Source organism: Capra hircus, chromosome 15 (assembly GCF_001704415.2).
Source record: "Capra hircus breed San Clemente chromosome 15, ASM170441v1, whole genome shotgun sequence".
Classification (NCBI taxonomy): domain Eukaryota; kingdom Metazoa; phylum Chordata; class Mammalia; order Artiodactyla; family Bovidae; genus Capra; species Capra hircus.
The window spans coordinates 74,491,692-74,516,887 of record NC_030822.1 but is presented as its reverse complement, the minus strand read 5'-3'; the positions used below and the strand labels follow the sequence as shown (position 1 = coordinate 74,516,887).

Sequence of the window (25,196 nt, the reverse complement as noted above, 5' to 3'; positions counted from 1 at the left end):
TGCATACAGTGCAGCTGTGAACATTCTTGAGTCTTCTAGTGCTCATATGCAAGAGTTTCCATAGGTAAGGTATGCACCTGATTATAATATATGTTCATCTTGGTTTTACTAGATAGTGCCGAACTGTTTTCAAAATAGTTATACCAATTCACATCCCATATCAGCTCTGTATGAAAGTTCTTATTTTTGTGTCTTTGCCATGCTGGATAGGTTGTATTTCATGGTGACCGTAATTTGCATTGCTGTAGTTACTAATGAGATCAATTGTATTTTTGTTCCCTGTTTTTACTTTTTCTTCCTCTGTGAAATGTCTTTGTATGTCTTTCTCTCTGATTTAAGGGATTCTTTGTATACTGCCTGGAGAAGGAAAATGGCAACCCACTCCAGTATCCTTGCCTGGAGAATTCCATGGACAGAAGAGCCTGGCTGCAATCCATGGGGTCACAAAGAGTCAGACACGACTGAGCTACTGACACTTTTGTATACTGTGGATATATATGTTACAAATATCTAATTAAATGATGAGAAAGAATAGCCTATCTGATAAAGTGGTTATGGTTGTTTTTTAGTCACTAAGTCGTGTCTGACTCTTTGCAACCCCATGGACTCTAGTGCTCCAGGCTCCTCTGTCCATGAGATTTCCCAGCCAAGAAAACTAGAGTGGGTTGCCATTTGCTTCTCCAGGGGCTCTTCTGAACCCAGTATTGAACCTGCATCGCTTGCATTGGCAAATGGATTCTTTACCACTGAGCCACCAAGGAATTTCAGCCAAGTGCTAGTTGGGCATAAATATAAATGAAATGAGAGGTGAATCTTGTACATATTTAGGTGAAAGACCATTTCAGGTAAGGGAAACAGAATAAAGGCCTGAGGCAGGAACAGAAGCAAGTTCCTCAGAACTCAGCGAGTTCCAAGAACATGGGCATCAAGTGGATGGAGCTGGGGATACTGTAAGAGACCCTCACTTTGCAGAATGATATTGGGCTTTGTAGAGTTTGATAAAGAATTTGGACTTCATTCTAAGTAGGATGAGTAGTCACTGAGCGTATTGAGCAAGAAGTGAAATAATCCAAATGAAGTTTTTTTTTCCCCCCATGGAAAAGCATTGTATTTTAATCATAGCAGTGTATACATGATTGAAGTTTTGAAAGGCCCATTCAGCTGAGTAGAGAATAGACTGTGGAGGTACAAGGATGAAAGCTGGGAAATCAGCCAGCACAGGTTGCAGTAGTACAGCTCTGATGACGGTGGCTTAAACGATGGTGGAAGAAGTGGAAATGGGGAGAAATGATTGGATTTGGATTATTATTTCATAGTAATGCGCCAGGATCTGCTGATGAATTGGATATGAAGTGAGAGAGGAAGTGACGTAGCAAGGATGACACCAGAGTTTTTCCAGAGCAAGAATGTAAATGGAATTGAAAAATGGAAGCTTCAACTTGGGGACAGGTGTATCAAAGTTTGCTTTAAAAACATTAAGTCTTGGGGAGGGTGTTATTAGATATACAAGCAAAAATGCTGAATCGTAAGTAAGATAGTTGAGTCTCGAGGTCCCTGAGAAAGTTGAATCAGGAGTTATACATTTGCAACTGTTCCATATATACATGGCATAAAGATATGAGTAGATGCAAACACGTATAAAGAGAGTACAGCTGTGTAGGAGACGTCTGAGGACTGAGTTTGGAACGCCATGATTTAGAAGTTGGGAAGAGGTAAAGAACAAGCCAGAGAGACTAAAGGAGTGGCCACAAGAGGTATGTGGAAGCCAAGAGACTAGAGTGTTACAAGTGGAAGGAAATGATCAACTGTGTCGAGCTGATGGTTTGATTAAGATAAGTCGTGAGCACTGACCATTGTGTTTTGACCGGTGGAAATCACTGGTGTGCTTGCCAAGAGCAGTTCTATTGGAGTAGGGAGAAAAATCTGACTGGAATGGGTTCCAGGGAGAATGGGAGGAGAGAGAGTAATCTCACTTCAGTGGATGGATTGTGCATGAGAGGAACTATTAGAGGATGCAGGCACAAGGTCAGAGAGTTGCAGAGAAAAGTCCTTGAGTAGATGAAGAAAGATAAGATTTGGTGCTGAAGTGATAAGGGCACAGGCAGTCCATGCATTGCAACAGGGAGGAGGCAGAGCATCAGGCTGCCAGTAGCGCACGTTGATTCCAAAGAAAACACTCTGTGGATGGATCTCCTCTTTCCCTAAGCCTCAAAACATTAGCTGCTCCGCTTCTGCTTCCATCCTCAAAACGATGTCCATTAGGTGGAATGAGGGACAACTATCAAGTCCTTCTCTCCACATTATTTCTAACGCCTCCACATCCCTTAGCATCTGAGCCCATCTTCCCTTCTTCCAGCAAAACAGTGAAAACTCCTAAAGATAGATGCCAGGTGGTGAGTCGAGGGTGGCTACTGGACTCACACACCAAGTCTCTACTTAGCTTACCAAACCACCAGTACTATTGTTTTTCAGAAGTACATAAATAATGTTACAGATTATACAGAGTTATTCTGTATTTTTACTGATTCTGGGTACTTTTACCATTATCTTTTTTCTCAGTCAACAATCATATGAAATTATATAGATTTGTTCATTATTTTAACAGTGATTTTTGTACATGAAGGTTAGGAATCACTTCTTTGAAAGACCACATTATATGAAATTCAGCAAATCAGAAAAAAAAATCACAGTGCTGTTCCCATTCTCTTCTTAGTATTCTTGCTGGGATATTCCTTTTTCAAGCTCTATGTTAAGCTGAAATAATAACTTCAGTAGCTCAAGAAACATTCCCTGGTTTGGAAGACTTCAGGTCTGCGTTGGTGACTGCAGGAGACCTGGCCCTTGTCCTCATGGGGCCTGGTGGGGGTGGAGGCTGTGTACTTGGAAGGAAGCAGATACAGCAATGGAGAAGAACTACAGAAAGACATAATCATATATTCTTTCATCCATTCAGCAGAGGTTTATTGAGGCAGTACCAGACACTGGGTGAATATACAAAGCTGACAAAGAGGCGATCTCTTCTTTGAAGATCACTGTAAAAAACAAGGGAACTTTTTCTTTAACCTTTTTCTTCTCTTAACATTATCTTCCCTTGAGGACTCTGATTTGTATCCACAATACTGTATGTGGTTATAATAATTGTATATCTACATTTAAATATCTATCCAAATTTTAATCTAATGTTGTCCTCTGTGGGGCTCTGGGCCTTAACTTAAAATTGCCATTTGTGGCAGAAATAAAGAACACTCCCTTCTATATTTTGCTCTATGATGAAACTAAGGCAATTTAAAAGTTTGGTGCAGATGTACCTGTGTTTTTACAGTTCACATTTTATATAATGTCAAAAGGAGTTAAGGTTAACTGTATTTTTAATAACAGCTGATTGTTTTATTTAACTTGCTGAGAGTAAAGTCAGAGACTGGATGCTGATAATGGAACTAATGAGGTCCAACTCATAGTGAAAAAGTAAAAGTGTTAGTCACTCAGTCATATCTGACTCTTGGTGACTCCATGGACTGCAGCACACCAGGCTCCTTTGTCCATGGGGTTCTCCAGGCAAGAATACTGGAGTGGGTAGCCATTCCATTCTCCAGAGGATCTTCCCAATCCAGGGACTGAACCCAGGTCTCCCACATTGCAAGCTGATTCTTTACCGTATGAGCTATAGGCTTGATTTCAAGTGCAAACCTCATAGAGAAAAATATTCTGAAGTAGTGTTTGCCAAACTGTTAATTCTCTGAGATGCTAACAGATCTTTCATCAAGTAAAAAGGCCAGATAGACTTGGAAAGCACGGTATATTAACATTTTTCTCTTAGAGATCCATAATCCAAACAATGTATTGAAGGTTCTCAGATACAGGACTAAGCAAGGTAAGGATATCACTTTAACTTTATTAATACAGCGTTGCTTAAACATATATGCCCATAGAAGCCTGTGTTGTTTGTTTGTTTCCTTGGGTTTTGGAGGGAGAGGAATATATGTGATTAGGAACATGTTTTAATATCAGAAAATTCAAACAAACAAAGTTATAGTTTCACTTCCTCTCTCGATTCTTTCTAATCATGTTTCAAAAGTCAGAGCTAATGTGAGTGAGTGTCTGCTGTATGCCAGGCACTTGACCATATACCTTATACATTATCTTACCTAGACTGATGACAGTATTGAGAGGCAAATTCCCTATTTAAAAGCTGAATCTGCCCCCCATATAATGCTTTTAAATGATAGGATTCATACACAGACATGGCCAAGCCAAGGTTCATTTTCCCCACATGGCACATGTTCATAAGCTATAGATAGATGAGTTATTGCATCTCTTAAGATGTGTTTTGGAAAGAACAAACATGTCTTGTAGGGGGTGGAGTATAGAGGAGGCAAGATTGTAACAATTTAGAGCTTCAGGAAAATTCCTTCAAGAAAAGCCAGAGGAACCAGAGATCAAATTGCCAACATCTGTTGGATCAACAAAAACGCAAGAGAGTTCCAGAAAAACACCTACTTCTGCTTTATTGACTATGCCAAAGCCTTTGACTGTATGGATCACAACAAACTGTGGAAAATTCTGAAAGAGATAGGAATACTAGACCACCTGACCTGCCTCCTGAGAAATCTGTATGCAGATCAAGAAGCAACAGTTAGAACTGGACATGGAATGACAGATTGGTTCCAGATTGGGAAGGGAGTACGTCAGGGCTGTATATTGTCTGCCTGCTTATTTAACTTCTATGCAGAGTACATCATGCAAAATGTCGGGCAGGATGAAGCACAAGCTGGAATCAAGACTGCCAGGAGAAATATCAGTAATCTCAGATACGCAGATGATACCACCCTTACGGCAGAAAACGAAGAACTAAAGGAGCCTCTTGATGAAAGTGAAAGAGGAAAGTGGAAAAGTGGGCTTAAAATTCAACAGTGAGAAAACTAAGATCATGTCATCTGGTCCCATCACTTCATGGCAAATAGATGGGGGAAACAAGGGAAACAGTGACAGACTTTATATTTTGGGGCTCCAAAATCACTGTGGATGATGACTGCAGCCATGAAATTAAAAGGCACTTGCTCCTTGAAAGAAAAGCTATGACCAACCTAGATAGCGTATTCAAAAGCAGAAATATTACTTTACCAACAAAGGTCCATCTAGTCAAAGCTATGGTTTTTCCAGTAGTCATGTATGAATGTGAGAGAGCACCAAAGAATTGATGCTTTTGAACTGTGGTGTTGGAGGAGACTCTTGAGATTCCCTTGGACTGCAAGGAGATCCAACCAGTCAGTCCTAAAGGAAATCAGTCCTGAATAGTCATTGGAAGCACTGATGATAAACCTGAAGCTCCAGTACTTTGGCCACCTGATGTGAAGAACTGACTCATTGGGAAAGACTCTGTTTCTGGGAAAGATTGAAGGCAGGAGCAGAAGGGGACAGCAGAGGATGAAATGGTTGGATGGCATCACTAACTTGATGGACATGAGTTTGAGCAAGCTCCAGGAGTTGGTGATGGACAAGGAGGCCTGGTGTGCTGCAGTCCATGGGGTTGCAAAGAGTCAGACACAACTAAGCAACTGAGCTGAATGAACTGAGTGCTTCAGGAAAGCATCTCCTAATAATACTGTACATTTATTCAATTCCTGTTAATTTTCCTGGTGTGCAAAGTTCTCCTTTAACATATACTCTTTGATCTGCTCAGAAAGAGTCATTAGCCTACAGATTTAGAGAAATAAAGGCTATATGAAGGGGCAGCAGCGTGGTCTGGTGGAAAGACCATAGTCTTTCCCTGACCATTTTAAATCTGTCCTGTTCCCTCAGGTTACTTTCTATTACCATTAACCATTTCACTCATAGTGCACGCTATTGTTTGGTATTATCTTACTCTTTATTTGTTTACAGGTCCTCTCCATCTTCCCCTCAGAATATAAGCCCCACGAAAGCAGATACTTTGTCTGATTATTCAGTGCTACAGTTTCAGAACCTTAAATGATGCCTAGCAGATAAAACCACTCAATAAATGTTTTATGAGTAAGTAAAAGAAAGACTAAAAGAAATTAACCCTTGATTAATATCTCTGCTCTGGCATTTATTATCTCTATAAATTTAGCCAATTACTTAGCCTCTGTAAACCTATTCCTCATCTTAAAAAAATGAAAATGCTAGTGTTTATCTCAAATGGTTGAGCATCAAGTTAAATTATATAAGATAGATATGTAAATAATCTAGTTTAATGTTAGTTCACCTTTCAATTTTGCTTTTATCACATGTCCCCCATTCTTTTTCACTAGGATTCATGAAAAGACTGGATCACAAACAGAAACGTGAACATTTCTATATTAATTCAAATTGCTCTTTGTATAATCAACATGTTAGGAAATTGTCTTGGGATTTATTTTGTGTATAAGACTTTTTACACTAATCAAAGTGTAAAATATTTGCTTTGGTTTTCAGTAAAATTACATAGTTTCATAGTGTAGTCAAATCATGATGAAACCAGAACTGAAGTCAGCTATGAAAAGGAACACATTTGAGTCAGTTCTAATGAGGTGGATGAAGCTGGAGCCTGTTATACAGAGTGAAGTAAGTTATAAATTGCAACACCAATGCAGTATATTAACACATATATATGGAATTTAGAAAGACGGTAATGATGATCCTATATGCAAGGCAGCAAAGAGACACAGATGTAAAGAACAGACTTTTGGACTATGTGGGAGAAGGTGAGCGTGGGATGATTTGAGAGAATAGCACTGAAGCATGTATATTACCATGTGTAAAACAGATGACCAGTGCAAGTTCGATGCATGAAGCAGGGCACTCAAAGCTGGTGCCCTGGGACACCCAGAGGGATGGGGTGGGGAGGGAGGTGGGAGGGGCTTCAGCATGGGGGACACATGTGCACCCGTGGCTGTTTCATGTCAATGTATGGCAAAAACCATCACAATATTATAAAGTAATTATCCTCCAATTAAAATTAATTAATTCTTTTAAATGGAAGAAAAGAGAAAGGTGGTTAATGCAAATTAAAAAGAAAACCATGTTGGAGTTGTTGGGGAGAGAAGAGACTGGTAAGGGTGTAAGTCTTATTTTCTGTTAATCACAATATTTTAGGATTGGAAGGAATCAAACCTTTGTGCTTTTTTCCAGCATCTCTCACCTAGACTTCTTTTTCAGAATCCCCCCAGATGACCATGAAGTCCTTGCCTGAAAACCCAGGGAGATTGTGTGAGAAAGAGTTTGAACTCAGAGTCCACATCATCCAAGTTCCATCACTCTAATATTGGGCATGCCATCTTCTCTACTCTTCTTCTTCCTAATTTATAAATGGAATTAATAATTCCCACTTACTGTGAGGCAACATGATACATATATAAAGCAGATACTCCACAAACATCAATTCCTTCCCCTCAAAGAACTCATTCCTTCACAAAAAAACCTGCTTCATCTCCTTAAACACTTCTGGATCCTTTCTGTGTTTTGACTGGCATTTGCTTATCTGTCCCCTGCAGGTTCTAGCACAGTTTGGGGGAGGGGGGGCTCCATAGAATAAATAGAATCCCTTTTCTTAATAAAATTACCTGAGCTGAGAAATCACCAGGGCAAGTACTTGCTGAGTCCAGGCAGGTCATTTAAGTGGGCAGAGTGATCTGATTTAAGAAAACTGACCAAAGGCCTACCAACAGTTTGCGGGTTGTCTGTGCCCCGTCCAAAGCAGCAGCTGCAGCGTGGCTTTAACAGATTGTTGCCACCCAGCTAATTCAGAGATGTTTTCATAACTCTGGGAAGAATTGTGTGAGCCAAAGAAAACACGGCTGTGAGCCAGAACAGGCGTTTGGAAACAGCCGATGGCAATCTCTGCTTAGATGATTGCAAAGTGTTATCAAGCCTCCCTTAGCCTTTTTTTTTCCAGGCGGAACAGCACAGACACTTAGAGTCTTCAGGGGCTGGAGTCCACCCTGCCCTCTGACCACCCCAGAGCCTCTGGGAGCTAGCAGTGGCCCAGCTGTATATCTTGATCCCCTTCAACCACTCCTCACATGACGGATTTTCTACTCATCTTCCTGTCAGAACGTTTTTCTTCCTAACACATCGCAATTGAGCGGTGGAAAGAATTCTAGAAATAGAAATTCTACAAATGGTCTAGAAATACAAATGTGGTCGGACCAGCACAAGATGTGGACTCTCTCCCCCCTTAATTTAGAGATGAGGTTCTTTATTTTGTGTCCTTAGATCTCATACTAGTCCATGTATTGATTTCAGGGAACTTCAACTGATCGTGAACTCACTGAAATTGTGTACAAGATTTTGTGGGGTTTGCCTGTGTATATGCATATCCTTTAACAGATTCTTACAACAATAAAATTCAAAATAAGACTCAACATCTACTAAAGGTTATGTTTTAATTAAAGTAGTTTTTAGCAATAGTTTTGGGACAGTTTGGTCACAATAGTAATAACTATTCTAATACTCCTATCAGAATATTGACCAACACTGAACTTACGTGCATGCGTGCTAAGTTCACTTCAGTCGGGGCCGACTCTTTGCAACCCTATGGACTGTACCCACCCCACCAGGCTCTTCTGTTCATGGGATTCTCCAGGCAAGAATACTGGAGTGGGTTGCTGTACCCTCCTCCAGGGGATTTTCCAGACCCAGGGATTGCATCTCTTATGTTTCCTGTATTGGCAGACAGGATCTTAACCACTAGCGCCACCTGGGAAGCCCCCAAAACTGAGCTTAGTCTCTACTAAGAGTCATCTGTCTTTTCTACATGTTTGTTTTTTTTTTTTTTTAACTGCAAAGCTCCATAACCTTGCCTTGGATACTGGTGTAATTACCCAAGCCTATCCAGTGAATGCTGCTGTAATTAATTCTTTAATCCATGTCTGAGACCTAACCTTTTTACTTACTAGGTCTCATTGTATTAGACTGATAACCAAAACCTATAACACTATAATGCTGTAATTTTAAGACATTAGAAATAATTTTCTGCTGGAATATTTAGTTTCTGTGTATTTACATGATCTTCCTTTTTTCTTCTTCTTTTTTTTTTCCTTCTCTGTAGGCCGAAAGTTTAAAAAGTTCAATAAAGTTAGAGTTATGAGAACACTAGATGCTGTTGCCCTCCCACAGCCAGTGGGTATTCCAAATGAAAGCCAAGCCCTAAGCCAGAGAATCACTTTTTCACCAAGCCAAGACTTGCAGTTGATCCCCCCACTGATCAACTTGCTCATGAGCATTGAACCAGATATGGTCTATGCAGGACATGACAACAGCAAACCTGATACCTCCAGCTCTCTGCTGACAAGTCTGAATCAGCTTGGCGAGAGACAGCTTCTCTCAGTGGTCAAGTGGTCTAAGTCACTGCCAGGTAATAATAATTTGTATATAATAGCACGTAATAAAAATTTTTACTATGGCTTCATACTAGTGGGTGGCTAAATAAAACAGGCCATGCAATAAATTAAATGGAGTAGAAACAGGGGGTTGTTGTGTGTGTTTCAGGAGTTCAAAATATTTATCTAGGCCCCTATATTATATACTGTTTGTCTTGGACCCTACTGTGTGCTATGGAAATAAAAAAGACATAGACAACATTTTGAGTCTTGTTGATGAATCAAGAATTACATATATGAAGCAGTTAAGGAATAGCATAACTCTGTATTATCTACTAGTTAGTCTCATTGTTCAGAAAAAGAGAAATTGACCATCTTCTCAGAAATGTCTAGTTCATTCCAAATCCAAATTTAACCAACCTCATGTGGTTGAAAATAAGACTGAATGTATCTATTCATACAACAAGTCAAAACAGTATTCAGAGTGTAGCAGAGTATCTAAAGTCAATTAAGAAATAAAATTGCTAAACCTAAAACAAATGACTTGGACACAGAGAAACCTCCAGTCACTATCTTTGTGAATTTATACCCAGACAGTGAGAATTTGAATTATGTTATCATGAAAGGATTTTAGCCATTTTATTAGTTACTTCTGCTTTCTCAGCACAGTTCCATAGGAGCCAAGAGACTGAAAGAATTACAGGGATGTAGTTCTCACCCGCTAAACCTTGGACTGCAGAGCTAAGGGAATAATACGTAATTACTTGTCAGGTGGCGCTAGTGGTAAAGAACCTGCTGCCAAGGCAGGAGATGAGACGCCACTTTGATCCCAGGGTTGGGAAGATCCCCTGGAGGAGGGCATGGCAATCCACTCCAGTATTATTGCCTGGATAATCCCATGGACAGAGGAACTGGACAAGCTACGGTCCTTAGAGTCACAAAGAGTCAGACATGACTAAAGCAATTTCAACGCATGTACACAGTTACTTGTGGAGGCATTAATCCCGTAATTAGAAATAAAACCTTTTTTAAAGTTATTTTCTCTTCACACGGATAGTAACCTTATACTCCTTTAGACTAGTTTGTTTTTCCAATATCTGATCAAGAATTAAACATATTATACATTTTAGTCTCCAAGTAAATTTAATAGCCTTTAAAAAAAAAATTCATTTCCCAATTTGCCTTAATATTATTTCTCAGTTATTCCACCTGAAAGGTTTGTAATATAATAGATGAATTGTTATTGAAAAGTCAAGTTTACATGAGACAGAAAGAAAAATAGATTCCTATTTGTTGACTCTTTAAAAAAATAGATATTGAGAAAGTTAATTAAACTCACTATTCTAGTGAAGATAAAGTAACATCAAAAATCAAAATGCCCAGGTTCTTATTAGCTTCACTCTTGTTGAAAGGCTTTGGACAGGTAAGGTTTTTTTAATTAGAAAAGTTCTGAATTTTTTTTAAAGTTTACTGTAAAGTGGTTATCAAACTTGATAGATTTTTATTAAAATATTACAATAACATTGGCAAACTTTTTCAGTTTTAAAATATGAGTGTTTATGTGTTTAAACATTTATGTTTTTCTATTATTTAGAAAGGTTCTTTCTTTGATTTTTGTTGACATAGCTCATATTTCTTTGGTTTTCATTTTGTAGATTCTCTACTGTTAAAAAAAGACTATATTTTCATTTAGCAAAGTTAGAAAATAACCAATTATAATTGCAAAGATAATTTATTCATTTTGGAAAAAAATTAATTGAGTCTCCTAAGTTGAAATACAACTATCTGTCTAGATTTTTGATCCCCACACACCCTCCAAAAGAGTGAGAGAAAATTTTCACATTGCATTTGGTGGCAACTTTTTTAATGTTGCAAAATGTAATTTGTGTATAAATAAACAAGAATGATGGCATCACCAGGATTACATATGTTGTTTCCATTAACTGTATAATAAGGGAAGCATTAAAATTATCAAAGTACTAAGTGGCCCATGGTCTTTCACGCCATATTTTCATGGTCTGAATTCTGAGAGTAACTTGGATGAATGATGAAAGCAGTCAGTGAAGCAGAGTGACAATCCTGACCTCTGTGGGAGGACTCAGAAGGACATGTGTTTAAATATTTGCTCTCACAACTACTAGCTGCTCAAAAACTTCCAGCTTTATTCACGTGGGTCATTCAAGAAATGTCTGTTGCATGTTTCCTTTGTGCAAGAGGTAAGCCTTACTCGGTGGTGTTAGAGGAGTCAGCAGGCTGGGCTCGTGATGGCCCTGAATTGCAGTGCAGTGCATCCTCGCACCTGGGCATCAGTTTTGTCCATAAGGGAAACTTCTTTTATCTATTCACTCACAGGGTTATTGATCCATGAAAGATGGACTTAGTTAAATGAAGCTTATTGATAGTTTACTTATTTAAAGTGGGGAAAAAAAAAAGATATTGCTCAGAAAACATGTCGGTAGATCAGACAGTTCTTTCACAAACAGAAAGCGTATTTTGGGAGTCAGCTTAAGATAAGATTTCAGGCCTTTTGAGGCATCAGAGAAGAGAAACCTGCCCCGAAGCTCTGGCAAAAGGAATCATAGCCCTAAACTAAACAGAGACAGCACTTATTCACAATATCCTGCATTGTCTGGTTAGGCTCGTTTGAATAGTAGACCTGTAGGGATTTGAAGTGAAAACACCGTTATGTAATAAGTTTTTGTTCAAGACCTAAAATTCCTTGGGTATATATGTTTATCCAAATAAGCCAATGCCCTTTAACTTTGCAAAGAAAAAAAGATAATTTTAAACATTTCTCTGAGAGAGAAAAAATCAGATGCAGGCTAATGATCATCACCAAGGTGTCAGCACACATGAGAGCCACAGGGTGCGTGTCTGCAAGCCCCCGAGAGGGCCTGTGCAGCCTGCTCAGGGACTCCCACTGCATCTTTGTGCGCTCTTTTTGTCTTTGACGGGTCACAGTGATCACAGCGTATCTGGCATCTTTACCATACTATTTCAGAAATACCTTTGTTTTTCTATTTAATGGAGTCTCACAAAATATGCCTCATGACAGTACATTTACAAGTGTACTCTGAGGTTACATTGTCTCTGACATATTGTATCTATATATGAATGATTTTACATTGACACTTAGCTCCACTTTCAGTGGGTAATGTTTTCCTTTTTGAAACTTAAAGTAGCATAATATTTGCAAAATTTAAAAAATGAGCAAGATGTATTCCCTCTGTTAAGGAACATTCAAAACAGTGGAAGGAAAGATACTCAAAAAAGTGAAGGTGTCAATCAGTCGTGTATGACTCTTTGCGACCCATGGGCTAAGCCCGCAAGTCTCCTCTGTCCATGGAATTCTCCAGGCAAGAATACTGGGGTGGGTAGCAGTCCCTTATCCAAGGGATCTTCCTGACCCAGGGGTCAAACCCAGGTTTCTTGCATTGCAGGAAGATTCTTCACCATCTGAGCCACCAGGGAAGCCCCATACTAGCTATACAATTGACCCTAGTACAGCGAGGGAGTTAGGGGCACTGACTGTCCAAGCAGCCAAGAATCCACATATAGGTAAGAGAAAGCATTCTGAATAGGCTAATACTGTAAAATAAGGAAACCAAGAGGTATGTTTGGTGAGTAATAAATTAGACCAGTTCTCCACCCACAGATTCAACCAACCATGGATCATGTCGTACTATAGGACTGAAAAAAAATCTTGGGTGAGTGGACCCATGTTGAAATCTGTGTTATTCAAAGATGATCTGTAGTAGTATGTGAAAGTGATAAAAGGTACGGATATTTAAAAAAAAAAATGGAGACAGAAGAACATTTTTGTCTTTAGGGATAAGAAAAGGACTCAGAGACAAGGTACCAGTTAAAGTACACCATGAAGGAGAAGTAAGACTTTGATAAATAGTGTTAAGAAGAGAAAGCATTCTGGATAGAAGGAATAGTGTGGCTGATGGTGTAAAATAAGGGAATCATGAGGTGTGTTTGGTGAATAATGAATTAGACCAGATAAGAATGGTTCTAGAAGAGTGAAGGTCCCTTAGTAACATAAAAATGTTATCATACCTTCCCCCCACAGTATAGTAATTAAAATTGTTAGCAGCTGCTGATTGAGAGACTACAATATGCGTATAGTTTCTCAAACACCACTGGCATTCTGGGGGTTTCATCATCCAAGAATGAAGAAACCACTGAGAAAATTATATTGGAGAGAATCACAGAAAGTAAATTTAGAGGTGTACGTTGTGGGCTGAGTCAGGGTAGACTGGATATTAAATGTTTAAGTACTCATTCCCAGTCCAACTTCATCCTTATTCTTTATTCTGTGTATTATAGCAGAATAGATCGTAGCAGAATTGATGTGAGAGAGAGGTTTAGGAGAAATATTTCCTTTGCATAAATTTTGCCTTGATTCTTCTATTTATTTGCTGGAAAAAAATATTCAGGCCAATGCTTTGGCATTTGTAAACATATTTTACTTCTCAGCCAGACTACTTGCATTCGTCAGTATCAGAAAACTAGAACAGTCCTTTGCCTGTTTTTTTGCCTTTGAAGCATGCCAAAATATCTTTTGAGTCAGTAATAGCCATTGCATGCATGACAAAATATTTTTGTCTCTCACCCCAAATCAAATGAATAAATTAAACTACTTCTCCCCAAAAAAGTGATGGAAAAGAAATGAGATTAGCCCTCTTGGAGTAAAGTCAGGCTTTGGTAGTATTTTCATGAAGACATTAAAGAATGATTTTCTAATGTTCTATTCCACTGAAACTACTATTGCCAATGTCACCAAAATCTTTCGTCAGATCAAATGAGTACTTGCAGCCCTTACCATGTTTCTCATACCTCTGAAGCCATGACGAAGGAGCCGTATCTTGCTGAAACTTCCTGTAGCATTCATCCCTTCCAGGCAGATATGTTTCTCTCGATTTACACATCTGTTTCCTTTGTGGACTTGTTCTCCCATGAATTTGGCATTTCCTGGTTCCATCTTCTATTCCAGTAGTTTCTCAGTCTGCAGGGCTGGATTTGCTCACTTACGGCCTTGTCTTCAGCTCCCATTATATTCTCATGATTCCTACTTACATGGTGACAACCTAGATCCTCTACAGAAGTATTGGACCATATATTTCTTGTGCTTATTACACATTTCCACCTACATGAGCTTCCAAGCCAACATGACCTTCTACTCCATAAGCCTAAGACCTTTCTCTATATCTTGAAATGGCACTGCAGACAGAATCTTGGCTATAATCCACTCATTTTTTCCTTCACCTCTGTCCACTCTGCTTATTATATGTATGATTCATTATACATGCTATTTACACTGCTACTACCTTGAGCTATTTTAAGTCCTTATCATTTTCCCCTAGGTTTCAGTCACAGCCGCCGACTGACACTATTATCACAGTTTCACACTGCCCGCAGATAGTCCTCAATTCTGCCACTAGGCTCATCTTTTCAAAAGCAATTATCATCTGTTATATTATTCCCGTCCCTTTCCAGAACGTCAAACTTCTTAGCCTTACTATTTCAGGTCCTTCCGGCTCCTGAATTTACATTCTCTCTCACTCTCCCACTTCAAGCACCTCTGAGTCTTGGTTCCCACAAAGCTCTTTGCTCAATTTCCAGCCTTTCTTCATCCACTTTGTTTTCCCTACCTGGTGGCCCTTCGCTTCTCCCACATTTTCCCCTAACTAGTCTTCAGGATGCTAATCAGCTTGCCCTAGGAAGATTTCCCCAAGCCTCCCCAGATTGAGTCGAAGGTCCCTTAGCTTTTTAAGAACTGTGCTACCTTAAATCTTTACACATCAAGTTCGCATTTATGCATAAGTTCATCAAACGTATGGTAGTGATTACACTTGCTGTGCTGAAGCTCCTTTGTGCTTGTGTGGGAAGGTGCTGAGATAGTTGATGCTCTTCCCTTGTTATAGATTAACTGTTTCAGTACATGACAGTTTTTACAGGAGCACAACTGGTAGGTTTTATCAAATCTTTGGGATTAAGCCAGGAGAACCTAGAAGGTCATGTAGGCCAGGTGTCACTGTATACTTTCTTTTCAATTTGCTTTAGGCATTAAGGCTTGGACAGTTTGTGACAGAAATTATCAGGTCAAATCACTTAAAAGGAAAGAGCATTTTTCTTTACTACTTGTTGAACACAATTACAGGTCATCCATCACTTCTCTGTGTGAAGGTTTTCATTTTGATCCTCATCTCAAATGTACTGAGGTTACCTGATCATTATCATCAATGGGAATTTGATCTCAGTGTTCCCGTCTTTGTTTCAGGATAAAGTAATGAATGATATTACAGTTAATGGTTAAAAAACATTGCACTTCTGTACTAGGCGTGTTAAAGTCAATTTAACATTGTACACTTATCTCACTTAAAGGGAGAGTAAATAAAGCTATTTTTCTGATTTTTTTTTCATTCTGTTACATAGCAGGAATATACTTTCTGCTGTAAATATTGGTAATTTTATATTTTATTTCACCAAGATTTGCCTTTTATATTATAACATACCCAAAATAAGCCAAGTCTATATGTGCCTCCCTTGAGGGAGTCTTGCTTTTCAGGAATTAGGAAACTTTATTATTTATCTCTTATCAAATGATCCTAAACTTAATGGAAGACTTAATTACCCATTTTTTAAAGCCTATAAAGTATGCAGTTTACAAGTGGCATTTCTGTACTAGATGTATTGAGTGACTCATAATTTAAAAAAAAAACAGGTAATATATAAACATGAACTTCAAGATGCATGTATGACAGGAAAATAAAGAGAGAATTATGAAAATTGCATGCCAAGTTTTTCTTGGCTAGTTATTTTTAGAGAGTCTTTCTGTACCTGAGTCAGTCAGGAAGTAAGCAATAAACACCAACTCTACTAAGTTTTAAAAACCAAAAACATCCTGCTATTAAAAACCAAACAAAAAAGAAAAACATAGTTTTCTGAAAAGACGTCAGGGATTCACTGAATAGGACAAGTCTGAAGAGGAGACAGAAACCAAGGCCTCTCTGGAGGGCCAAGACAAGCATCACAAATGACCCCAGTGGATTCCACTGTCGTTAGGCACCACCACCATCATAAGTAAAGCCTAAACATATCTTGATCTTTGTTTTACTATTTTTTGCTTCAAAGTCCAGATAGTAAGTATTCTACAGATCAAACTTAGATCACAAGCCCAGGGAACCAGAGGCCTTAGCCAGCTTCCTTGTGGGAACGTAGGGTACTTGCTTTTGTAGTTTGGTTGACCAAACTGCAAACAATGGGAAGCTATTCACACAGAGGGAAAAAGAGGCTAAGCTATTCGCATAGAGGAGTCAGAGGGAGGTCCCGCCGCCTCTAAAGGGGCAAATACCTGCTGTGGTTCCGCTGATTATGAATATGTGCTAAGGTTGCTTTAGGTCCCTCTGAGACTAAGAATTTCAGGGAAGAAAAGAGTAGTCTTCCTGCTATTCATATGAAGATGGGGATAGCAGGAAGTACATGAAGGAAAGATAGCCTTTTCTGTCTACTTTGAGATAATTAACTAAATCAGGAAATAAAGTTCTTTTACACTTGAGATCTAAGGAATTAAGTTTGACTCTTGAAATAGGTCCATTGTAAGTGGACTTCAGCAGAGTCTTAGAAGGAATAGATGTTATTTAAAAAGCTTTAGAGAACATGGTTGATGATCCTACCAAAATATTTTTTTCTTTTACCTTTAATGAAATATATCCACTTTTACTGTTTCAAGTACTCAAGTACAAATAATTGAGAGTTTTATATCTTTTGCTCGATATGTCCCCATACCTCTAATTCCTGTGCAAACGGATCTTCCATTGGTCCCTCAAACAGGTCCAAAGCTTACTATTTTCTCTTTCGCCTGTTTTTTCTCCTTTATTTTGTCTCAGTAATGCTGTTATCATCATCACGCACCATTCAAGTAAAAACTGAAGCATCTATTTGACTTCCTCTTTTTCCAATCTGTATACAGTCAGTTGCTAATTTCTTTAATTTTACTCTTTAAAACTTTCTCCTATGTGCTCTATCTTCTCTACTCCTACCTGTTGACTTATTTCTAGCTTTTATCATCTCTCTCCTGGCCTTTGGCAATAGCTCCCAATTTCTCTCCCTAACTTCAGACCTTTTCCCTTGAACACATCCTCCACATGGTTACCAGTGAGCCGTGCATAGTGTAAATCAGGCTATATCACTCCCCTTGCTGTTTCATAGGCGTGCAAGACCACCCATGATCCAACACCAGCCCACACCTCCAAACACCTCTTTGCCTTACCCTCCTTTACATTATCAGTGCTGAACTGGTTATCTTTTCCCAAGCAGACAAAAAGAGAATTGGAAAGAGATGGGAAAAAACTATGTAAGTCACAATGCATTTGCCCCTTTCCTGCCATTCTTCCTCTTCCACCAAAACCATAGAAAGATCTAAAAGGGAGAGGTTGTGAAGGTGTGAAAGACCAGGACACTCACACCACACACACACACCCCCACACACACGCCCATATACATATAGACTCTAAAGCTCTTAAGCCATAGGGGAGTTTAAAATGAAACTGGATTAAGTTTCAGAAAGCAACAGTGATCGGAAACCTGTGGAATCCACTCTAACTTTAATTAAGAGTTGTTAAAGAAAAATTAGACGTAGCAAAACCGAAAATGGGGGTTTTGCAAAATAAACCGATTGAGATTCCTCAGCAGTCTGACTTTCTTCTGCTCAGGCATTGTCTCTGTCTGGGGCAGTTTTCCTACTCTCTCTACTGCCTGGTGGATTCCTTCTTACCTGCTCTATCTTTTAAGATTCTTTTTAGGGCAAGGGTTTTGTCTTTGTAACCCATCATTTTAACACAGTGCCTGGTCCATAATTGACTCTCCATAAATAAATGTTGCATGAACGAATGATATATGTTTGATTTAATTAGCGAGTTCCCAGAAATGCTAAATCACAATGACTAATTTTAATGAATTCCAATCTCTTATCCTTTTTAATTTTTTCTGACTTTATTATTATTATTATTTCCTGATTTTTTTGTATATAAATATTTTGACTGAAAACATTACCCTTGTTGTTGTTCAGTTGCTAAGTCATGTCCAACCCTTTGCAACTCCATGGACTGTAGCACACCACGCTTCCCTGTCCTTCACTATCTCCCAGAGTTTTGCTCAAACTCATGTCTGTTGAGTCGATGACGCCATCCAGTCATCTCATCCTCTGTCACCCCCTTCTCCTCCTGCTCTCAATCTTTCCCAGCATCAGGGTCTTTTCCAGCGAGTCAGCTCTTTGCATCAGGTGGCCAAGGTATTGGAGCATACCCTATTTACATCTGTTTTCAAAGGTTTATTTTTCAGGTTTTGACACAGTGATTTTTGACACAGTGATCATTCTATTTTTAAATTTGTTTTGTAGGTTTTCGGAACTTACATATTGATGACCAAATAACTCTCATCCAGTATTCTTGGATGAGTTTAATGGTATTTGGACTAGGATGGAGATCTTATAAGCATGTCAGTGGACAGATGCTATATTTTGCACCTGATCTAATACTAAATGAGTAAGTAGTAACTTGACTTTTGCTGTTATTATTATCAAAAGTGTATATGTAGGATAATCTTGAAAACTACATTTCAATAGATGATCATACACCAGTGTCCTAAATAATAAAAATGTCCTGAAATGTTTCTCGGAACTACCTCAAAATATAACTTGAACTGACAATATTAATAAAAATGTATTATCAGTGATTTGATATTTAGAGCTTTTTCTTTTATCTCAATATATAATAGTTGTCACAAATAAAAATTTCTTAAACTTCAGAAATGTATCAAGAAATACATTTGGTCTTCTTAAAGACCAAATAAATGTTTAGTTTATCAAGTTAAAATTTTACATTGGCAGTATTGAAAATAATGAAGTAAATGAGGAATATTTTTGCTTAAAAGTATTGACTTACCTTCAAAAAGTAAAAATATTATTTGTCTTCCTAGAGGATAAATTAGACTGGTAATTTATTTAAAACATTGAAAGATAATAAAATTGAATCCAATTTGCTTGATTATATTGGAATTACTATAATTAACTTTCTACATAGAACTTTAAACTGAATAGAATCTTTTCATGAAAGTATTTGTACTGTCCTAATTGAGTCTGTTGACTCAGAATTATATAAAATGATAAGTTATACTAAACTTTACTAACCTTACTAAACTTTACTAAACTTTAGAGATTGCAGGTAACTTTCATATATGTTATTCTATTTTATCCCACAGTCCTTTGAAATTTGTAAGGAATCAGCACCCTTTATTTCACAGTTCAGAGAACTAAGGCAGACAAGACTTCGTAATTTGCCAAAGAATCCAAGTGGTGGTTGGGATTAATTTTATCTCTCATGAGTCAAATCTAGTTTTGTCTTGTTTTTCCCACCATTCCTGATCACTTCTTCGACTAGTGCAGATACTACAAAACAGTACATAGCTGAGAAAATGCCTTAAGTAAATGTCCTCAGTATTCAGAATTCATGTTTGTCTTGTCGATTATTTAATGCTGCTAATGTTCTCTTTTCTATATCACCATATATTTCCTCTAAAATCATTCACAGTGTAGCCATTTTACACGAATATTCTTAACTGAATGCACCAAAGTATTCTACACTATTCAATTTCTGTGAATTGAATTCACTCTCCCATTGGATTGCACACAAAATTTTATATATTTTATCCACAAGGAAAGAAATCAGTAAATAAATATTTTCTGAGTGTTTCTCAGCACCACATTTTTATTTTTTTATTTATTTATTATTTTACTTTACAATACTGTATTGGTTTTGCCATACATCAACATGAATCCACCACGGGTGTACACGTGCTCCCAATCCTGAACCTCCCTCCCACCTCCCTCCCCATACCATCTCTCTGGGTCATCCCAGTGCACCAGCCCCAAGCATCCTGTATCCTGCATCGAACCTAGACTGGTGCTTTGTTTCTTATATGATATTATACATGTTTCAGTACCATTCTCCCAAATCATCCCACATTTTTAACTGCTACAACTTTGCTCTCCTTTCTTGGGTTAGGTTTTTAAAATGTGATAGTAAAAGTGAACAGCAACATTAATCTTAGTTAATGTGTGTTTAAAATAAACTTCCAACTCCAAACATTTTTAACCTCAAAATCCATTAGTGTGAGTAAATTTAGAAGACATTCAAAATTCCAAATATTGAGTTTGTTTATAAAAAGTCATGTTCAATAAATCAGGTAATAAGTAAAACTCATAATCACTCATAAATTACCTAACCTAGCTAAGACCTTGTGTGTGTTTATTTTTTTTTCCACTGTTGATTTTTCTTTTGTGTGTTGTGTGTGGTGCAAGACAGCGGATGAAGGAGTCATCATTCTATTCATTATGCCTAACCATGTGGCAGATCCCACAGGAGTTTGTGAAGCTTCAAGTCAGCCAAGAAGAGTTCCTCTGTATGAAAGTATTGCTACTTCTTAATACAAGTGAGTGAGTATAAGTAACTGAATGCAAGAGATTTGCTTTTTTAATTTTTAATTCATTAAGGAAGTCTCAAACAACCGTACTATTGTATGATTATAGATGAGTTATGAATCTTAATGAGTTGGAAACTGCAAAAGAGAAGCATCTATAGACTATAATAAAGTCATTTCATATTTCTCAGATTTTATCTATCACCTAATACTAAAATAGCCCATCAAGTAAGCCAGTTTCTATTCTTTTTTTGGGTAAAAGATGATTAAATAACTTTTTCATATTCATCCAATTAAGTATTATAAACTAATTAATACTGCATAAACACAGACTATGCTTCCCTTCACCCCCACCCTACAAAGGATTTACTCTATAAACACACGTTTGTAACTGTTCACTTTATGTCAGGATAGTCTAACAGTTATAACACATAACTGCAAGAATCTGTAGCATAATAGTTTATGGACTACTCACAGTCAGTCCAGTGGGTTGGCCAAGAAAACCCAGGCTTCTTTCATCCAGAGGCTCTACCCTTTGTATCAACTTGGAGTCTTCCGTTTTATCTGACTAGAAGATGAGCACTGAGTAAGAGGTTTGAAGACTAGATCTGGAACTATCTTCCACCCACGTTCTGTCAGTTCAGTTCAGTTCAGTCGCTCAGTCATGTCCGACTCTTTGCGACCCCATGAATTGCAGCACGCCAGGCCTCCCTGTCCATCACCAACTCCCAGAGTTCACTCAGACTCACGTCCATCCAGTCCGTGATGCCATCCAGCCATCTCATCCTCTGTCGTCCCCTTCTCCTCCTGCCCCCAATCCCTCGCAGCATCAGAGTCTATTCCAATGAGTCAACTCTTCTCATGAGGTGGCCAAACTACTGGAGTTTCAGCTTTAGCATCATTCCTTCCAAAGAAATCCCTTGGACTGGTTGGATCTCCTTGCAGTCCAAGGGACTCTCAAGAGTCTTCTCCAACACCACAGTTCAAAAGCATCAATTCTTCACAGCTCAGCCTTCTTCACAGTCCAACTCTCACATCCATACATGACCACAGGAAAAACCATAGCCTTGACTAGACGGACCTTAGTCGGCAAAGTAATGTCTCTGCTTTTGAATATGCTATCTAGGTTGGTCATAACTTTTCTTCCAAGGAGTAAGCGTCTTTTAATTTCATGGCTACAATCACCATCTGCAGTGATTTTGGAGCCCTAAAAAATAAAATCTGACACTGTTTCCACTGTTTCCCCATCTATTTCCCATGAAGTGATGGGACCGGACGCCACGTTCTATGGTCCACCCTAATTGCAGGAGAGCTCGGGAACGCCCCCTAGCTGTGTACCCGGAAGAAATAGCGCTGGTCACCACAAGAGTGGTCAGACGCCCATGCATTCATTCTCACACACAAAGAGCATGCGTCCCTCTGCCTCCATGGATCTCCCAGGGTCTAAGTGGAAAACTTTTTAAATTGCTTCCACCTTTTACCCTTTCCTGTGCCCTTCCCACACACAAGTAGGCTATTTGAATTGGTTCCTCTTTCAGTCATTGTGATTTGAAAGGAAACCACAGAGAGCTAAGACCTGAGATCGAAAGTGAGACAAGAGTCTTTCTCAGAAAAGATTTCTGCAAGGATTTCCTTCTAGGGGTATGAATCTTACATGGTAGGGCCGGGGGAGCATATCAAGAGGAAAGGCAGAAAAGCTGAACTCTTAAGAAGGCAGTTTACCTCATAAAGTCTGTGCCCGGACACAGATTAATACAGGAAATGGCACCCCACTCCAGTACTCTTGCCTGGAAAATCCCATGGACGGAGAAGCCTGGTAGGCTGCAGTGCATGGGGTCGCTAAGAGTCGGACACGGCTGAGTGACTTCACTTTCACTTTTCACTTTCATGCATTGGAGAAGGAAATGGCAACCCACCCGTGTGCCTGGAGAATCCCAGGGACGGGGGAGCCTGGTGGGCTGCCATCTATGGGGTCGCACAGAGTCGGAAACGACTGAAGTGACTTAGTAGCAGCAGCAGGGAACCATAGCCCTTTACCTGACCCTTGGAATCTCTATCTGGAGGACAAGACCTTCAAGCACAATTTGATTAAAAAAAGCACAAAGTAGACAAAGGAATTGATATGGGACTGGCCAACAGAGTCAACTGAAAGAACTTTAATAATACAGCAGTTAACTCCTGTCAATTCTTTTCTTGATAGTAATGAATACAATAGTAGATATATCATAGATGGTCCTAGGTCTCCCAAATTAGTTGATAGCATTAACATAATACTGTATTTATGGGTAGGCTACATTATGCAGGGAACCAAACAAGCCCTAAACCTCAGTAGCTTTCAAAAATTTTAAGTGCTCATTCTTTTCACTATATTTTCACTGCAGATCTACAGGGAGGCTCATTGTTATCACTCAGGTGTTCAGGCAGATGGAGGCGGCATCTTGACACCTACCTCCATAATCACTAGAGCAGTACTAAGGGAGGACAGTTGTAAGGGAAGGAAGGGAGATACACATGACTTCCACTCACATAGCATGGAAGGCAAGGTTTTCAGCCATTTGCAACTTTAAGAAAAGAGAAAATCATGTACTTAATAGTACTACATATATACACATATATAAATTATTATTATATGTAATAATTTGTGTAATAAAATCTACACAAATTTTAATGGGATTTTGAGGAAACACTTGGCACAGCTATTGAAATTCATCCTTAAATCTTAAAAAATAGGAAATATTACAAAAATATGGGGATGGGGGAGAATTAGAAAGTTAGAATAATTAATAATGTGGAAAATACATACTCTGAATTCTTAGTCAAATCAGACTATATATACTAGAACTTTATATCCTACTGTGGAAACACTGGAAATCTTTGAGTATGGAACAAATAAATGTTGTTGAGAAAAGAAGCTTTATGTTTGAGGAAAACTTAGTTTAAATATTTAGCTCAACTTGTATCCTAAAATAAGTGGCTCATAGTTGTAACACTTTAGCTTGTTAAAAATAAGCTAAAAGGAATAAAAGTGAGAAATCTCAAAGAATACTTTTTAAAAATATATGCAATAGAAAAGTTGGCAAAAGAAAAGTTCAATGACTTAAGAATTTAAACCACCCATTTGCCATTAAAAATTAAAATACAGGAAAATATGGCAGGTTGAATACACACTTTAATCATTGTTCCTTTTAAACTACATAAAACTATTAGTCACGGGATTTCTTAAAAAATAAAATAAAGTATATAAAGTGAAAGAAATATCAGTAGCAATAAAATTCCACAAGCCAGCAAGCAGAAACTAATTTAGTGTACCTGAGAAAGTGGAGGGCTTCCCGGGTGGTTCAGTGGTAAAGAACCTGCCTGCCAGTGGCAACCCGCTCCAGTATTCTTGCCTGGCAGAACCCAAGGACAGAGGAGCCTGGCAGGCCACAGTTCACATGGTCTCAAAGAGTCAGACGTGACTGAATAAGAAAGTGGTTTCTAAGCCAGAAGTAAGAAAAGTCAAAAAGCAAGCACCTTGATTTGTATCACTGAACCTCTGACATGTTTTGCAGTTAGTGACAACAGTGATTTTTTTTTTAATGAGAGTGAAAGTAGAATTAAAAACACCAAGTTCTCTTGAAAATGTGTTTCTAAATATCCACCAATGGTGCAGTTGTTCTGCAACCAAGGCAGAGACTGTAGGTTTATTCCCTGAAGAGGATGCAACAGAAGGCAGTTGGGTTGGTGGACTGCAGGCAGTGATGAGGGTGAAGGTGGATAGTGTAAACAGGTTAAGATTATATACCAAATGTTGAGACAACACCCTGCAAAATCACCAGTCCTCTAGAACACTGTCATCCAGGTTTATATTCTCCAGATAGGAAAATGAAAGATTCTTTTATAAAGAATTTATTAAGCTAGAAAAAAAAGAATTAAATATGCTAATAGCAAGGCTTTCTCTTTGAAATAGCTCAGCCAGAATGCCCTACACTAAAGCTTATAGCCAATAATAACTATTCATTCAAACAGAACTAGCAATCAGCTTTTTAGTTTCCATGCTTGAATATAAATAAGCAACCAGGGCATCTGAGGAAGGTCTTTGATATCAAACATAAAGACAAAATAAAAAAATAATTTAGAGGAAAGAGAGACCATGGAGAAATTTAAAAGCTATCCTTTGTTGTTGTTGAGTCACCCAGTCATGTCCGGCTCTTTGTGACCCCATGGACTGCAGTACCTCAGGCTTCCCTGTCCTTCATCATCTTCCAGATCTTGCTCAAACTCATGTCCATTGAGTCAGTGATGCCATCCAACCATCTCATCCTCTGTCGTCCCCTTCTCCTCCTGCCTTCAATCTTTCCCAGCATCAGGGTTTTTTCCAGTGAGTCAGGTCTTCACATCAGGTGGCCAGAGTAT

The 25,196-nt window shown here is 38.5% G+C and overlaps 1 protein-coding gene across 1 annotated transcript in view; it reads left to right on the top strand.

Moving 5' to 3' along the window:
* Window positions 1-25,196, top strand: part of PGR (progesterone receptor) — a 110,071-nt gene that overhangs the window by 73,013 nt on the left and 11,862 nt on the right. The window contains exons 4-6 of the mRNA XM_018059880.1: window positions 9,047-9,352; window positions 18,724-18,868; window positions 20,683-20,813. Of these exons, the coding sequence (XP_017915369.1) occupies window positions 9,047-9,352; window positions 18,724-18,868; window positions 20,683-20,813 (582 nt within the window). The remainder of the gene's footprint in view (window positions 1-9,046; window positions 9,353-18,723; window positions 18,869-20,682; window positions 20,814-25,196) is intronic.